Below are 18,707 nucleotides of genomic sequence, written 5' to 3'. Positions count from 1 at the left end.
GAGATACATAACATCTAAGACAGAAAATTACAACCCGAAGCACTATAAATCTAGAGGTGCTTTTCTACTTGTCTTCTAATAAGAGAATCCAAGTCAGTATCACCCACCAGCAGGCGAAGAAACAATTTGATCCAATTGTGCATGACTATCTGAACCAGGGAAACCTACATGTGTTGGTTTCTATGGGAACTGAAACATGATCATGCTGGGTTCAAGCTCCAATGGAAGGCTATGGCCTTAGCTAGACCTACCGTTTAGCCTGCAACTGAGGCGGGAAGATCTCGTAATGTATTTATCGCGAGATCCCTCTTGTTTACATGTGATGTGCGACGACCTCAGAAGGAGAGGCATCATATCCACCATTTTTTTAACTTAAAGGGGCAGCAGCACACGAACGCTCGTGTGCAAATGGTAAGTAATTTTTTTAATTTAAATTACTTTCCCCTCTCCCCCCTCACCCTACCCCCGATGGGCACAGCGCTCCTGAGGAGTGCTGCACTCTGTGCGCGGCTCCCCGTGAGGAATAGCGCGGAGCCAGGTCAACCCGCGGCACCCGGCCACACATTCCGTGGACTTGGGCTCAGCCAGAGACCGCAGAAAAACCGGGGCCAAAGTGGAGGGCGAGATTCCGGGGCAAGGGAGGGATCATCCCTCCCTGATCCTGGGATCCCCTGTGCGTCATGTGGATGCACAGGGACGATCCCGGGGATTAAGCCCCATCTAGCTATGGCCCATGTCTGTACAGACAATTAAGAAAAGCAATATCTTAAGAACATAAGAAGAGCCATGCTGGATCAGACCAAAAGTCAAGCTAATCCAGCACTCTGTTCCCACAGTGACCCACAAGCTGGACACTGTGCAACAGCACCCTCCCACCCATGTTTCCCAGCAACATTCATTAAAACAATACCTTCCCTTTCAAAGCTGTGGGAGAAAAGCCTGTTTTTGCTTACAGACAGTCCTCCAACCTAAAGGAACTACTCACTAGTAACAATGGACCACCCAAAAGAGAAACATTAGCCTCTACAACAAACCCCACTTCTAATTTTATCCTCCTATCTATCTGAATGATGCTATCACGGGGCCACACAGCATCAGCCATACCATCAAGGGCTTGTTCACCTACAGATCTTCTAACATGAGGCATGCCATCATGTGCCAGCAATGTGTCCCATTTACGTTGGTCAAACCAGACTGTCTCAATGTATAAATCAGACACCATAAATATGAACAAGAACAAGGAGGTGCATGGAGGAGAGCTTTGTCTCCCTGGACAAGCCACCATGCTTCAACAAAATGTTTCAAAGAGTGCCTCCAGCATCAGCCTACTCTATTGGAATGTATTGGGGATAAATAGCAAGTGAGAATGGCTAGGTTACTGCAGGAAAAAAATCCAAAATCCACTTTAGGGAAATACTTTCATCAGGCTAACTCAAATGTCAGGAAAAACGTGCAAACCTTTAAGACAGCGGTTCTCAACCTGTGGGTTGCGACCCCTTTGGGGGTCGAACGACCCTTTCACAGGGGTCGCCTAAGACCATCGGAAAACACATATTTCCGATGGTCTTAGGAACCGAGACACTGCAATCTCAACCTTCGCACGGACGTTGGCTTTTTACGCATACTTTCGCAAAATGTAGCAATGTAGTTTACTGTTGTTATATTAAGAAAGTTACCCATGCTACACCATGCTTCAAGACAAAATTTCATTTATTTCTAATTAGAAATAAATATTTCACAATATATAATTACATATTGTTTTTGTGATTAATCACTATGCTTTAATTATGTTCAATTTGTAACAATGAAAATACATCCTGCATATCAGATATTTACATTACGATTCATAACAGTAGCAAAATTACAGTTATGAAGTAGCAAAGAAAATAATGTTATGGTTGGGGGTCACCACAACATGAGGAACTGTATTAAAGGGTCGCGGCATTAGGAAGGTTGAGAACCACTGCTTTAAGATGTCCAGATCTCTGAATCAGGCAAGTTGTTATAGAATTTAACTTGATGTCCAAATATCCTGCCAATGCGGTTAGGTAGCATAAGGTGCAGCAGTCTGCCGCTTTCTCCCTAGTATTGGATATATTTGCAACTTTTCTTTTATAAAACTCAAGGCATTTAAACTCTAGAGGCTGCAGCCGTACCGCTGTGTTAACCTGGAAATACGTTCCAGTAAACATGAATGGGTCTTACTTTTGAGTATAGTATTCTTTTATTAGGAAGGTATTAACCCTAAATTTTAAAAAAAATGCTCCACACATTTTACAAGTGGTACAAGTTATGAATGAGACGCATTGCGCGTTGTTAAAGCAAGAACATAAGTTTAGGATTGTTTAGAAAAACAACTATTGCAAAATATTTCAAATTTTTCACAAAATTTCGGGGGGGCAGGAGGGAGGGAGAACAGTAAAAAAAACACCTTTTTTCCATGGCTTCAGATTTTTTAGAAATATTATGTCTTCATATGTGGGGCTGTGCATACTGAACTGTGTAGGTAAGTTAGTATTTAGAGGTCAGTGAAATCCAAGAGATTCTTCATTACATTGGTGGGATTTTAAGCTAAATCTCCTACATTAAACAACAGGGAGAAAAAGATCCTTTTTTTCAAACTTTTTTTTTTTTTTGGTATCATCCGAGAGAAACTTTTAATTTCTGCAAGCAAGATGTTTCAAGACGGACTTGGAGAGGAATCAAACGTAACTATATTTTCACAAGCCGCTGAACGGTGCTTCGCAGCTGGCTCAGCAAAGCTCTGTTTATTTTAACCTCCATAAATGCTGGAAGATCGAGAATTTGAACTGCAAATGTGATTGTCATTGTCAAAATTATAGACTAAACTGACCTATTCATCAAAAAATGTTGACAGTTCTCACCCAGTTCTGCTCTCTATCATTATACTAAATAAAACCACAACTTCAATTACTTTTTTTGCCAGTCTTTCTTAAACATCAGGCTAGAAACTGGGTAAAAAAGCTAGAATAGCAAAGGTGATAGCGTAGTACTTTGCTCCCAGATGCACATGCTACAACAGGAATCACAAAATATAAAGTAGAAAGCAGGTAGAAATATTATGTGCATATTCACAAATGTACAAAAGACTTCTTGTTTTTAATTTTACTGCAGGTTTAATTCTATTTTAACTTTTGTAAATTTATATTTATATGTTTTAATTGTACATGTTTTAATCTTGTAAACCACCTTGAGTACCAGTACTGGGGAAAAGGTGAGAAATAAATAAATAAATAAATAAATAAATAAATAAGAACGAGGAGAAGGAGAAAGGGGAGAAGGACCCTGAGTTAGTCCACACTGAGTTGACTCACTCATCCTCTGCTCTCTCTCCCCTCTCAACGTTCCTGCAAGTATCCCATCAGCGATTGCTGCCAAAAAATCTGTCCTGCCAGCTGGACTAGAGCAGGAGCCACCACTTCGACAGCTCTTGCCTTGCAACTCTGTGGCTGATGAAATAACCAACAGTGCCCTCCACACAACAAGATAACCAATGGTGGTTCGAATAGCCAACTCTGCACAGCATTGGTTATTTGCTTTGGCTATTTCAGCCAAATAACCTCCACACAACACAATTATCCATGATGTGTTAAATATCCAACTGTCAACTATTTAAACCACCACTGGTTATCGTGTTGTCTGAACCCAGTCATTGACTGTTCACAGGACGCGACAGGCTGCAGTATGTGCAAGGCATGTGCTGCCACCATTTTGAATATGCAACCCCTGCTCACGAGTTATCGTGCCTCATGAAGCCAACCAGCATAGATTATGTGAGGGTTAAACAACCCTCGCATAAACCATGGACTGTTTTAGGGTTATGCAAGGTTTGTTAACCTTTGCAGAGCCTACACTTACCACGTTTGCACAACACAACTACCCCTGAGTGGGGGTTGCATATTCAACCTGGTACCTGCAGGCAACATGGCTTGTCATGGGTTCAGTAACCCATGACAAGCTGCGGTGTGTCATCCAAATCCAATCATTCTTGAATCCTCTTTGTTTTGTTGATGCATCTCTCCTTCCAGGAATGAATACTCCTTTCATCCACAAAGCAAAAAGTTAGGATCCAAGCCACATTTATTTGATGTATATCTCACCTTTCCTCCAAAGAGCTCAAGAAAGTGATCATCATTCCCAATATGATCCTGTGAGATAGGGGAGGCTAAGCTAGAGCAACTGGCCCAAGGTCACCCAGTAAGCTACATTACTGACACAGGATTTGAACCTGAGTCTCTCCAATCATGGTAATGTTATTGGAACTGAGATGGGAAATTTCTCCCACCAGTAATAAATCCCCCTTAAAATGTAGCGTATCTAATGATGCTAACAGCTAATTCAGCATCAAGCCACTGTAAGCACAATGGCTTGCTGCTCTATGCCGTCCTGTATGTACCCAGAAATTGTGCAATCAAGTTCCAGACAGTCTGTTCATATGGAGCCACTTCCAGGAACAGAGCTTAAAATATTGAATCCTTTCATAATTTCATCAGCATTTTAATGAAATCAGTTCTGATCTCATTGGCCTCTATGCAGAGATCCATGACAGAGATATTCCCATGAAGGATACTGGGGGCGGTGGGGAGTGTTATTTACATTTCTGCCAAAATACTGCGAAGTTTTCCTACTCAAAAGAAGCAGGGAAGGACTATTTGAGTAGATATGTAAATGAGAACTCCTGACTGCAGCATGCAGTCTTAACTCATGGGATAAGTTTTTACTGCCAGCATTACACAAGCCAGACTTCTTACTGTTCCCTAAAAGCAGGGTGGATAAAAATCAAAGGCTTTTTTTAAAAAATTTTTTTAAAAAATCAGATTTTTAAAAATTTAAATTGGATTTTTTTAATAAAATGCTTTTTGAGGAAAAATCTATCTAAAGATAGTTTTCTATTTAAGATACATTATAGTCCAAAGGTTATTCGTAATGAAATAAGGATTAGTTTTTAATTATGTAGCATGAGACTGTATGTTCACGCAATGTTTAAATTTTTTGGTAAATGAATTCCATTAATCCATTCACAATGTCATGCTCTTCCTGAGGTTTCTGTAAGATTATTGGGCAATTTTTCTATCTAGAAGATATTATCACAGATACTTGGTTTTACAGTTCTCAAATCTGTGAGTTTGTGTTGGCAGAGTTCACAATCCCATTGTTCCATTGCAAATCTTTGTACACAGAATCAACCCCTTACTTCTTAAGTGCTAAGTTTCAAAAAAAATAATGAATAGAGTGCATTTGGGGAGCCTTTCTGAGTAGTGATTCAAATCATGATTTAAATCAAATTGATTTAAATCATTGATTTAAATCAAATCCACCCTGCCTAGAAGTAAGACCTTTACAAATAGTTCCTTTCGCTTGTTTAGAAGGACCATGATTTTAAAACAAAATTGCAATAAAAACCTGCACAAATAGAAAAATAAATATTAGATTTATAAAAGGGAAAATCAGTTATAATTAAAAGAGTTATTAATTACTTGGATGCCAGCAATTTCTCTTTGACTGTTTCTCTTTGAATTTCTCTGTTTGGGTTTGTTTTGTTTTTTAAAGAAAGTCAAGTAACCTCAAAAGATTTCCCCAAAGCCACCTAAGAGCTCATATTATGGCCCAGATTAGAAAGTACAGCTCTTTTGCTTTGTGATGGCTTCACCACAAACCATATGAATGGAATCACAGGATATACAATAAAGAAAGGTACTTAAGGCCCATTATCATTTGTGCCAAACTAATTAGTGGAGCTCCATGTGCTAGCTTCCTCTACTCTCCTGTAAGCATATGCAACTCTGATATGATTCAGGACCATGGCACTCCAGAAGAGGAAGTTTTAAGCTTCTAGACTCCAATATATATATATATATATATATATATATTGCAAAATTCCCCCACCATCAAAGGGGGTATTATAAAAAGAAGAAACGCCTCAATTGACTCCAATAGAAGTCTTTTCCCCTTTTTCACCTCCCTTCCATGGGGGAGAAGTAGAATATCACCACCCCCTCCAAAAAACAAAACTAGTTGGGAGGGGAGGGTTAAATCCTCCTCTTCTGCAGTGCCATGGTCCTGATCCAAATCCAATCAGGAGAGCAGAGAAAGGTAGCACACATAGCTCCACCATGCATGCTTTAGTGAATGTTTAGTTTGGCCCTTATAACTATGATTTCCTGAGAATGAGATAGGAATCCACCTGTGGGCTGTGAAGATTTTGTGGGTAAACTGACAGGATCCCACAATGTAAACAATGTAAAGTGTTAAGTAAATTAAACCACGACAGGCCTGTTAATTCAAAAATTGTTTTCATGTTATCCATCTGCACAAAGTCACATCTGCAGATTCAGCTTGGGTGCTCCAAAAAACCTCAGAAATTCCGCCAAGGAGGCTTTGCACTAAGCACCTGGACAAGCAAGTAAAGCATCATTATTATTATTATTATTATTATTATTATTATTATTATTATTATTTGTTACATTTATACACCGCCCGATAGCCAAAGTTCTCTAGGCGGTTTACAATAAAAAGATCTAGCAGCCCATGCAGTGGCTGGTGTTTGGTTTATTTATTTTCTTCTGAGTTTTGTGTTATGTTCTCCAAACCTCCCATTTTTAAAAACTGGAAATGAAAAGCATCTGAAATGTTTGGATAAGCATGGGTGGGCTACTTGTAGTCCTCCCAATGTTTTGGCCTAAAACTCCCATCAGCCCTAGCTAACATACCCAATGGTGAGGACTGATGGGAGATGTAGGCTGAAACATCTGAAGGGATACAAGTTTTCCACCCCAGGAAAGAGGTGGGACAATTTTAATCTGGGGGAAAAGAAGTGTTTTATGTTCTTGTCATATTCAGTAAAATTGTACTAGTATAGGCACTACATGGTAGAAAGAACAAGTGTACTTATGAAAAGAAGTGCCCTTAATTAAAGCTTGAGTACATTCTCTAATTTTCTTCACCCAAAGACAACTTCAGTGTTTTCTAAGAAGAGTTACAAGGATTTCTAATCAAGACACACTATCAGTTTTTATTATTATATCTGGTCCTAAAACATATATGAATGAATGTTCTCATGCAGATGAAAATGTCTTGTGTTTAAATATTCTAAGCAACTATTTATTATATTTTATCTCATTCTTCCTCCAAGGGGCTCAAACGGCTCTTGGGGTTAGTTTATCCCACTTTACCTTCACAATGAGCCTATGAGTAGGTTAGGCTGAAAGAGAGTGACTAGGGTTGGATGATACACCATGGACCCAAGGCAAGCCACAGCGTGTCATCCAAACCCAATCATTGTCTAACCCAGCAAGATAAATACAGTACACAAGCCACATATTGTGGCCCGTCAGGTACTTGATAACCGTCCAGAGTTTGCAGTCCCAGCCAAACCAGGAATCGAAACTATACAGAGCGGTATTTTGTATGATAGGACATAAGTTGTGCAAGCCTATGAAGAACATACAGTGAGGCTTTGGGAATTTGAATCCTGGAATTTGGGAATTTGTAATGTTTTCAGTCCAAACATTTATCCATTACGCTTGCCAAATATTATAGAAAAATCCTGACCTTTATGGAACGTGTATTTTTCCCACTGAAAAACTGGAATTCTCATCAACAACACAACAAAAAGAGTAAATTCTGCCATCATCACAATCATAGTAATTTGTGCAAAATAAGTAAGTTTTCATAAATTTACAAAGGATGTGGTTTATTCAGTTGACAAAGAATCTGAAACACTTTTAAGTCACCTAAATAGGAAGGTAATGCCTGGGATATTGGAGAACCAACCCAAGAAGCCCTGTAATGTAAATGTCAATTTTTCACGACTCCTGAATCCATAACATCATGATATTTAGGAGATTACAGAAGCATATCACAATGTGGTGCAGGACCTAGGGGCAAAGTACACATTACTTACAAAAGCATCTCATAAAAATCTGGCCTTTTTTTCTTGGTAAATAAAAGCAGTTTTGGAGGGAAGAGATTTACACAGAGAAAGGAAATGCTTAACCCTTTCGCTGCCAACCACTTTTCCGCTGAACCCCCACTAGCCTTCCCTCCAAGCTGCTATTTTCCCTCATGTTTCCCCCTGCAAATATGTAACTGGAACCCCACAGAGGGAAATGTGGCTTGGAGGAGAGAGGAAGAGCTGCATCAGAAAAAGGACTAAGCTCCCATTTCCTGCTTCTCTACACAAAATTTTCCAAAAAGCAGCTATCAAGGCTTTTGCATGAAAGTCAGCAAGGAAGTATCACTGCAGCATAGGCGCCTCCTGCACACCTCTGGTTTGAAATCACTGCGAGGTGAAGTTAAGTGCATAAGGACAGAATGGATCGAGATGCAATGCTATCACCATCTCTGTTAACCACAAAAAGCACATCATCCAATTCTAAGCCTTTTCATGTAACCTTTCCGGAAGTGGTGCATTCCCAACCACTTATCCTGGAATATCCTCATGGAATTCGTTGGACCATTCTGGGGCAACCTGCACAGCTCTTGCGAAGACTTTAACTTTCATAGTAAGGCATAAATTTCATACTTTAAGTTGAAGCAACAAGGATCCCTAGTCCAAAATAAATTGTTCCAAATGCTGCCCTTACAGATGCTTTAAATTACTTTTGTCCATTTCTAGCACTAAAACCAGGTGGTTTTTTTTTTAAAGTCAGTAAGTAGTTGTAGGGGAGGATGAACAGATGCTACTTCTACTAAAATCAAATGGCAGCATCCTAGTTACTCAAACTGGATTGGTTTTCACTGTGGGAGTCTACATTTTCTCTTTCTCAAACCCCAACATTTTTATAGGACAGCTTTAACTACATCTAAAATCTCTAAAATACAAAGCTAATGCAAAAGATATTGAATTGATGTATTGTCAACACTAAATGCACCTACAGTCAGATACAACAGTCACCTAAAAGTAGTTTGTTATAAAAACAGCCTGGAATTCTCTCTCAACTATTTTTTCATTGCATATTCAGATATGTGGAAGGACAAACTTAAAGAGGAGCTGTATTTCCCCCCTTTCCTCCCAACTTTATTCCCTGTCCTTCCCTCCCCACCCATGAAATTGCTTTTAACATTTACACAACTCCCACAGTTCCTTGCAATACAGCTTAAAGAGGGAATACTTTTTTTGGGGGGGGGGGATAAGAGTCCTGCCAACATATAATTCTAACTGCATCTTTCTTTGGCTCATGGTCTAAGGTGCTTTTTTAACTGGTCAGTGAAAAGGCAACTATTTTTGAAGTGATTAAAATATTAGCATTGGCAATGAACCACTCTCTCTTTCTGTATTGCTGAAAAAAAGTTGTATTTCCATTCTGTTCAATGAAGAGCTCTGCATTATTCAAAAGCTTGCACTCCCAATGCAAAACAAGTTAGTTCAATGGGGACTGGGACCACCTTATCTAGTATTTTGTATCTCTTAGCAAGTACAATTTAAAGTAACAACAAGCTTTAGAATTTTCACTATGCAAAAACTCTGCATGATGAATAAAAGACCCCATTCGCTTTGGGTCAATGTGAGGCCAAGAGGTGCCCCTTTTGTTTTATAATTTAACTTATCCATCAAACCATTAGGAAAAAAAGGAACTTAACTAAAAACTAAAAATAGCTGATAAATATCAGACATCACTAAACAATAGGAAGGAATCAGGAGTTTAAAACTTCACTTAGTTCTTAAACCGCATGCGCCGTGCGTGTGTGTGTGTGTGTGTGTGTGTGTGTGTGTGCGCACACGAGGGAGCACTTTGCCTATGTATTTCTTTATACTGTCAGCATGATCTCACAAGCCACAATACCAAAACATAGCAGGCTGAGCAAAGGACCTTTTGCTCTGCCTTTGTTGGTTTAAGTTCGGGCCACAAACATTATTTTAATGCAGTATTTGTATTTCTTGGGACTAATAGTTCAGCAGTCTTGAAATCCTTTGTCTTCCTTGTTGTAAGAGGAATGCAGCATGCCGCACACGTTCCCCTTACAACAAGGAGGACAAAGGATTCAGTGATCAGGAGACAATTAGTCCCAATTAGGCCTATTTCGCAGCTGAGTGGAAAGAGTGGGGGAAGGGTGTTCACATTTTCAAGAAATATGTCCCTCTGGCAAGTTCCAGTGAAATCAATAAAGCTACAAGTCTGTTACCAGGCCTGCAGCTCACATACGAAATTGTGCTGAGCTTTACCAAGCATCTGACATCTGGAGTTCTTTGAACACTATTATGTCCGATAACCCTTGCAATTTTTTTTTTAAATGTTCGGTACCCAGCAATAATTCTAATAATTCCACACCTACCATCAATTTAGAGATGAGCAACATGAACTCCCAGGCCACAATTCGACCAACCTACAGGCTAACAATTCAACTTCTTTTTTTGAAAAGAAGTTGCAAAGATGCTTGGAAAAGTTATCATGAGAAATGCTAAAACATTTACTTTAAATACTGGCAAATCATTTTTAAAAGTCCATATTCTTTGTTTTTCTACTCTTGTGATTACAATGTCATTGCCTTATGACTCTGAAATGACTAGCTTGGTTTTCACCACCAAGAATTAGAATACGGTAAAGTATTGGTAAATTAATCACTGCAAACAAAAACCACCAGTTTACAAAATATGATTTGGACTGCAGTGTATGCATAATGAAAGGCAAATTATGTGAATCAAATACAGATAAAATAAATCGCTTGATATAATTCCAAGTGGCTTAAAAAAATTCAAGAATCAAAGTGATTGCACTAATAATACTTACATGTGTACATGTGGAGGCTGGAACCTGCTCTGGTTAATGTTGTAGTGTGTGAAGGCCTGGGTTGGATTTGAGCTGTATTCATCCACTGAAATAGTAACTTTGCCTTGTGAAGGAATTCCATGAGCCATGCTTCCTCTTTATAGACATGAGCAACTTACAACTTTCCAGAGCAAAGGATGGAGGTGGGCATCGTGTTTCAGCCAACACTGGAACCCAAAGTTCTCCTCATGAACTCTGCAGACTTCTGGAAAAACAGAACAATACAGAGGCATTTATCAGTTTGAAATTTCACTTAGGAATTGAACTCAGCCTATCCTGTAATGACTTCCTATCGGTATATGTATTGATATATTCTTAGTCCCAAAGTAGCATATATACTAATAGCAAACGCATTCTCAGAATGGAGATTCTTATGTAGCTGAAACAACATCATCCACGCACAAGAGGGATGTATCAACAGGCTTAAGGAATTTTTTTTACTGGGGGTGGTGCACCCTAATGGGAGAGAGTGTCCAAAACAGCCCAAAGGACTGAGCATGCTCAGTGGCCATTGAATGCTTGTTCATTGTCATTGAGGAGAGAATGGAGTATCCTGGAAAAGGAGTGCTTCACACTGCAACATTTTGTTGCAGGTCTCACTTGTTATACCTAATGTGATTAAGCTTCTTATTTTGACCTGTTTAAAGTACATTCAGGAAGTTCAGAGTAAATTAAAAATAATATGCAACTCTTTGTAAGTTTTAAGAAATACAGTGTGCTAATTACAGCTGTACTTGTTTCTGATTTTTTTCTAAGCCCACAAAACTCAAAACACCTTTGTGCCAATATGTCATTCATTCCCCCTCTCCTCCAAATATTCATTACAAATATAGTTCCATGTTAACAATTCTCATAACGCTATATAAAAGACAGTTAGTCTTACATTACTGCAAACAAACAAAAATATCCATGCATGTTCCACATTTCACAAGGTTAATGCTCAAATGACAAGGAGTGTTATATGATTATATAAATCCATTACAATGTGTGGCCACATTTATATTACGTACAGGACTATAGTCCCTCCATTTCAAATAGGATAGTGCAAAGCTAGAAAGGTTATAGAAAAGGGCAAGAAAAATGATCAAGGAGTTGGAGCAGCTTACAAGGAAAGACTAATGAGAATGGAGCTTTCTGGTTTAGAAAAAATCTGACCAAGATATATACATGTCAAGAATTTAGAACATTATGAAAGATGTGGGGAAAAAATGGTTTTATTTTTTCCTCCCTCTTTTATCATATTGGAATTCAGGATCAAATCCATCAAATTCACTGGCATTGGGTTCCACACTGAGAAGAATTATGCATTCTTATAACAATGGATAATTAACTCATAAGATGGGGTGACTCCCACTAGACAAGAATATGTCTCTTAATGTCTATTAGCTATGATAGGTAAATAGAACATCCATGTATGGTCCTAAATACCAGATTCTGGGAACAGGGATTGGAGATCACCATCATGTCCCACTTGTGAATATCCAGAAGTATCTAGCAGCTCATTATTGGAAACCGAATGGAGGACTAGGGCCGGATCTACACTACTGCTTTAAAGCACTTTATAACAGTTTTATAGTGCTTTAAAGCAGTTAAAGTGCTTTATAATTGTTATAAAGCGCTTTAAAGCAGTAGTGTAGATCCGGCCTAGGTGGACCTTGGTATGGTCCATCCATCAAGGGAATTCACATGTTCTAAAGTAAGGAAGCTGCAAAAGATGGCTTCCTTTCCACTATTTACTACCCCCTACCATTCCACTAAGGGCTGCCTCACTCCACTTTAATTATTTAATCTAAAGGAATTTATAAAAAATGTGAGAAAAATGTGTATCATTCTCCTGAATTTGAAGAATTTTTCGTTCTAAGCAAAAGTTTAAATTCTGTACAAGCCAAAATTTAGAGTATAAATCAAAACTATAACATATTACTATGAACTATTATACTTTTCATTGTTTAACCAAAGTGACACATTTTTATTTACTGACATTTCTTCATTATATATATTTATTCAGGTCACCATACAATTGCAGACGTTTGTGAAGCACTCCTACTCATTACATTGTTCCAAATTGCTTTCACTACAACAAATTTCTTAAAATAATTCTGATTAAGGATAATCTTTCCCACCTAAAGATGTATGTTAAGCCACCAAGGAACAGGTAGCTTATTGTGCATTCTGTGCACACCTCCTCCCACTACCATATTTCTCCATGGGTCCTTACCATTTACACAAATGTTTTAAATCCCTACACCCACCCCATGGTTATACACCCTTCAGCTATGGGCTCATTATATACTTAAGGCCAACAAATTAAGCACAAGCCTAAACAGCAAAACTTCTAATTCCAACTCTGATACCCCCAAAAGATATCAAAAAGATCTTAAAAGAATGTGGCAGAGAGCACTGTAAAGATGAATGGATATTCAAATTGGGAATAATTTCAGCTTTTGGTTATGATTCACCCTGAGCCTTCTGGTGTGTTATTAAATTCCCAAGATAAAATAGGTGTGCATTTTCTGTAATTGCAAAAAAAGTGATGTTGGCATGCATATACTAGGTTTAACTAGAAAGGAGTGCTTGCTAAAACAGTAAATATCCTCAATTAACAGCAAAAGTAGAACATACAATAGACCATGCTACATTTTTTCCTACAACTATGCTGTAATGAATCTAACTAAAAAAGATTTGCAAGGTGTAAATTCAATATTGAATATAATATATAAAATATTAACTCTAAAATGTAGTTGAGCACCAAATTCTACAAAAAGGCCTTCCAAATGGCAGATGGCCTGCCATAGGCTATTTATTTTATTATTTTACAACCTCAGGCCTGTGTAGGCTTCCATATGTTAGGCAGGTTAACTTCCTATCCAGGAATCAGGGTATTTCTTTCCTTCATCCCATATACAGGAAAAGCGAGAATAATGAAAGTTAAGATCCCATCAAGCGGATCTCACCCCAAATCTCTTGTATTTCAGGATATTTCAGAAAGGGTGTTGCTGGTCTTTGTCTCAAGCTCTGACATTACAAAATATATATAATAGCGCGGAGATAAAGATTCCCTACGTCAAATCTTTGCCCAGTTTGTGGTGCAAGATAACTGCCTACAAATTGTAATGAAGGAACGTTCCATACCAACTTTGCAGCTGTTTCCTTAATTTCCTCCACAATTATATTTTACTGTTATTTTGCATAACAGTAAAACACAACACCTGCTTCCAATTGCAGTTCTGTTGTGAAGACTGTAATTCTCTTTTGAGATACTAACTATGAGGACAGTGTGCAGTGTGGAACTGCATAATTGCACTGCACTGAAAAGTAAATACAAATGAAAACATCTTCCCGTTAGAGAAATGACTGTCATTAAAAAAGAATGTTAGCCCTGAGAGCTTAGGGATGGAGGAAAAAAAACACTTATTGCTAGAATTTTAGTCTTGGCGTAGATTAGAGACTAATGTTGAAATGGCATGGCCAATTTTTTCTCCCCCAAAGCAGATTCTATTGGATAGAATACAACATTAATGAAACACAATCTCATCCTTTTTCTGCCCTTTAGAAAAGATAAGCCACCATATTTTCATTAATTGAGTAAAGGCAAGAGGCATAATTTTACATTTTATAGTTCACAGAACTTAAGAGGGAGAAAGAAATCGAACTCACTGAGAAAAATAAAGTGTGTTTTGGGCAATCCTATGTATGTGTAGGATAATATTCAAAACTTTAACTGTCAGAAAAACATTCAGCTAACTCAAAGCCAAAGGAGAATATTTTAAAAATATACAGAATTCTTTTAGGTTTAGTTTCTCTAAGATAAAAAGCAAAAGATTACACTCACATTCTATTTCTATGTAGCTCCCTGTACACGAATGGCTTTTAAAAGGTCTATCAGTGACTGAAACTAGTAAATAAAATTCATATATTATGTCCAAGCAGACTGATTTTAGTTCAATTTTATTAATTTTCCTTTTATGTTTTTCTAGTGCAAAGCAGCTTTCATATCAAAGTGCCTGATTCTGATCTGCTTTAATAAGGGACTCTTTGAAGAAAATCTAAGACAGAAGCCAAGTACTTCAAAACTTTCACAAACAAATGTATATTAGCCTCCCAACGATAGTTCTTTTCTTCTCTTGACAGTAATCATTCCTTAAGAAGATGGTGCTTCATTATTTCTTTAATTGTCTTAATTCTTGCATTAAAAAGAGCTGTAAGGTGCTTAACATTATGGAAAACATACACTCTCAACTATTGCATTATGCAATACAATCTTATATCAGATATTACTGTAAAATTCAGGGGATAGCCTGAGTGACAGAAAGCATCCTACAAGAATACAGTATGTTTCTACAATGGAAAAAGTCACAAAAGGATATGAATTTAGTGATTCAGTTTCAAGTCTATAAAAGATACAAAGGCAAAGCATTTCTAAATATTTTATATCACAATTTTAGCACACAACAAAAAGCATTGCGAACATTTCCAACATTACTGCATCACCAAATACGTCAGTGCCGAGAACGTCATTATACACAGTAAATGAAAATTAAAAATCAAGCTCACAACTGCACTAGTATGGAAAGAACAAATACAAATGTGAAGGGGATTGGCATTTCTCCCACACTTTACATTTGGAGTCTTGGATTTATTTTACTTGTGACTAGTTTTAGTATGGAGAAATTTAGAAGTTCTTGAAGAATTAGAAATAAGAGGAAAGAATGAAGTAAGATACTGATACTCGCACCTCCTGACAGGTTCATGTCAAGTGGCTGCTATTCTGGGTTTGAAAAAGCAACAACACACTGAATGTGCAGCCCTGTGCATGTATATTCAGAAGGAAGTCCTATTTCATTGCAACTTACTCCACAGTAAGCTTCTTTAGGATTGCAACCTAAATAAATTTAATGGTCCAGTGATTTAGGCTGCAATCCACTCACTTGAGAAGATATAGGATCACACTGTTAAGCTTGTAAGAATGTCAAAGGAAAGGGGGGGGTACAACCTTTTCTAGCATAAGTTTATCTAATCACTACAACCATGTGTAACGCTAACTTGAACAGATCAGAACCTAATCCCTGTTTACAGCCACCCAGCCCAGCATATCTTTTTAACTTAGCCGTATTTCATTACCCATTCTGTTCACATCTCCAGGTAGGCTCTTCTGGGGGCAGGGGGAATAAAAGTTATAGCAAAGAAATGGTGTCCAGAAAAATCGTATCCCCAACATAACTTGGAAATGAAACCGAACCTGTTTTCCATTCACAAAAACTGCTGCTACTCTACACACATATCCCTTCAGTGAGCCTCTCTCCTTACAGATGCAATCCTAGAGCAAACAGCCATCCCTCTGTTGAAATTCTCTACTTCCCGAGGCACCATTAGTTCAGAGGCAGGCAAGAGTAAGCAAGTGGCATAAAAAAGAGAGTGGTACCAATTTGCACACACTACCTCCTCGCGGCAGTCAGTCGGTGCCCATCTAAGCGGTGCTGGGTAGACTTTCTCCCCCCTTCTCTCTGGGCAACTCTCCTGGAAAGCTGGCTGCACTCCTCTGAATCCACGCTGGGTGTTTGGTCTGTTTCCTCTCTCTGCCTCTCTCATTCCCTCTTCCCAGCGCTCAGAATGATTGATCACAATCAGCGGCCAATAGCTTTGACACCGCACCATCCTGGCTTTTCAACCCACCCACCCCCCGCTTTCCCAACGTCATTCATCCCCTTTCCACTCAAGCTAGCACTATAACCCAGATCAAATGCACTAAAAAACCTACCTCACTCCCTAGAACGCTTCACGCTGTTCAACTGCTCTATTGTTGTGGAGTCATCCCCCTGTTCTAAACCCCTTTTCTCGGGGGTGGTGGGGTGGTGCGCGCGGGCTTAAAGTTTTCATCCTGCTCTACTCGGGTCTCTGCAATTACGGAGATCCGCCCCCCCCCCCACAACGTCCCCCACCCCGATTCTTCTAGCCCACATTTTACATTACACGACTAGCAGGAGGTCGGATTGCGGGGGGGGGAGGTAACGACCTAATTATGCAGCAAGGGTGAAGAGAATAATAGTAATACTAATTGCAACCGCATGCATTACAGCGTTGGCAATTTCACCTTTTCCTTCCTCTCTGCCCTCCCCGCTTCACCTCCCACCCATACGCATAACCCACCCACCCCCAATAAAATGCCTAAAGGTCTCCAAGTGCCCTTTAGGCCGCGGGAGGATCATTGGTTTCAAAGCATGCTTGGGAGAGAGGGAGTGAGAAATGTAGCTGTCTCGCTTGCATGTGAAAGACATGGAAAACTCTAGCTCGGAATAGTAAAGAAACCCATTTGCAACCACTACTTTTTTGCAGTTCTCTCCCTCCCCTTTTCTTTTGCTGTGGGAACGAGGTGTGCGGCGGGGGGGGGGGCAGAATATGCCTCTTAGAAATGCAGAGAATATGGCAAGAAGAAACCATTTGTTGTCGTCCGTCCCCCTCACCCGCCGCCGCCACTCCGCCCCACACCTTCCTCCTCCCGCCAGTCACACGTTTTCAGTTTTTAACGCGGACTGTACTTTGCATTGCACTCCCTCGGTCTGCCGTTCCGCCTCGCTCTCTCCGGCAAGCCCTGCGCGGCGCGCGGCACAATGCTCCCTTTTGGCCTACCCTCCCCCGGTCGTGCTCTAACATTATAACCCCGATCACCCGAGACTTTCGAGTAAACAGCCAGCAAAATTAATCTCCGCTGCCAAATCTATTTTCCAAACCACCGCCTTTCGCCCCCTCCGCCGGGCAAGAAATTAACGCGGAGGGGGGCAGGAGAGATGGGGGCATTGGAAACGGGAGGGTGGTAGAAAGGAGAGGAGGAGGAGGAGGAGGAGGAGGAAGAGAGAGAAGGAGGAAGAGAAACAGACAGTCGCGCAGATCTGCAAATTAGCCTGCCTTTTGAAACAACGATTTTTGCACAAAAATAAAGATTTTTTTTTAAAAAAGAATCCGGCTCTGCACACGATCGTCTCGTCGAATGGCAAATAAGCAGCCAGTTTGCGTCTCGATTATTGTTTGCTGCTGCGTGCCCTCTCTGATCCCCTTGTACATGACAAGGCACCTCTAACCCAGGGCTTTGTGTTTTGTTATTAGTAATTCTCTCTCTCCCTCTCTCTCTCTCCCGCTTTCCTTCTTCCATCTGATCCCCACCCCCGTCCCTTCTCTCTATTCGGGGGTGGATGATTTACCTTCTCTCCCTCTTTTTATTTTCCTGGATGTTGATGTGTATTCCTAAGGATGCCTTCAGTGCTGGGGAAGGAGCCGATCCATGAGGGGAGGAGGTGAAGCTGCCGAGAAAGCTGCTGGTTACAGAGAAGCGGAAGAAAAGGAGGAGGGAAAGCGGGGAGGGGGGGAGAGAAAGGCGAGGAAAAGCTTTGCAAAGGTGGACGGCTGGTGCAAGGCAGGGCAGAACCTTCGACCTTCCAGGTTCCCTGGAGTGGAAATGAGAGGCAGACACAAGACGGACACACAGAGAGAGAGAGAGAGAGAGGGAAGGAAGGAAAGGAAGAAAGAAAGAAGGAGAGCAGCCTCGATGTGGACTAGAGAGAGAGAGAGAGAGAGAGTGAGAGAGAGAAAGGGGAACGAAGAAGGAAGAGTGCAGTGAGTAAGGACTGCCACTGGGGTCAGGGAGCACCAGGAAACAGGGCGGCCAAGGCGCTCTCCTCACGCACACACACGCGCGCACACACAGAGGCTGCCAGCTCCTCCTTGCTGCTGCTGCTTCTTACTTCACCCCCGCTCCCGCAGCCAAAAAAAAAAAAAGGAGAGCATCCCCCATCGTTGCCAAATCGCTGCAAATCTTTCGCCCTCCCCTGAAAGCTGAAAGACTGAATACAAGAATGCTGGGTCACGGGAGGCACGGTCTGGTGTGCCGTGCAAAACATACTCGTTATGTCACCATCAACACCC

General features: G+C 40.1%; 1 protein-coding gene across 3 annotated transcripts in view; it reads right to left on the bottom strand.

The window, feature by feature from the left end:
- MPPED2 (metallophosphoesterase domain containing 2) overlaps positions 1-18,145 on the bottom strand; it is a 147,816-nt gene extending 129,671 nt beyond the window's left edge. The window contains exons 1-2 of one of the 3 annotated variants that reach the window (XM_063118782.1): positions 17,987-18,145; positions 10,752-10,995 (exon numbers count right to left, since the gene is read on the bottom strand). In XM_063118782.1, coding sequence (XP_062974852.1) covers positions 10,752-10,879 — 128 coding nt within the window. In that variant the 5' untranslated portion in view covers positions 10,880-10,995; positions 17,987-18,145. Of the gene's footprint in view, positions 1-10,751; positions 10,996-16,212; positions 16,269-17,986 lie in introns of those variants that run through there. The other 2 variants (XM_063118785.1, XM_063118784.1) reach the window with 2 other exon arrangements.
- Positions 18,146-18,707: the final 562 nt, after the last annotated feature.

Source organism: Elgaria multicarinata, chromosome 2 (genome assembly GCF_023053635.1).
Source record: "Elgaria multicarinata webbii isolate HBS135686 ecotype San Diego chromosome 2, rElgMul1.1.pri, whole genome shotgun sequence".
Taxonomy (NCBI): domain Eukaryota; kingdom Metazoa; phylum Chordata; class Lepidosauria; order Squamata; family Anguidae; genus Elgaria; species Elgaria multicarinata.
This window is presented reverse-complemented; position numbering and strand designations above follow the sequence as displayed.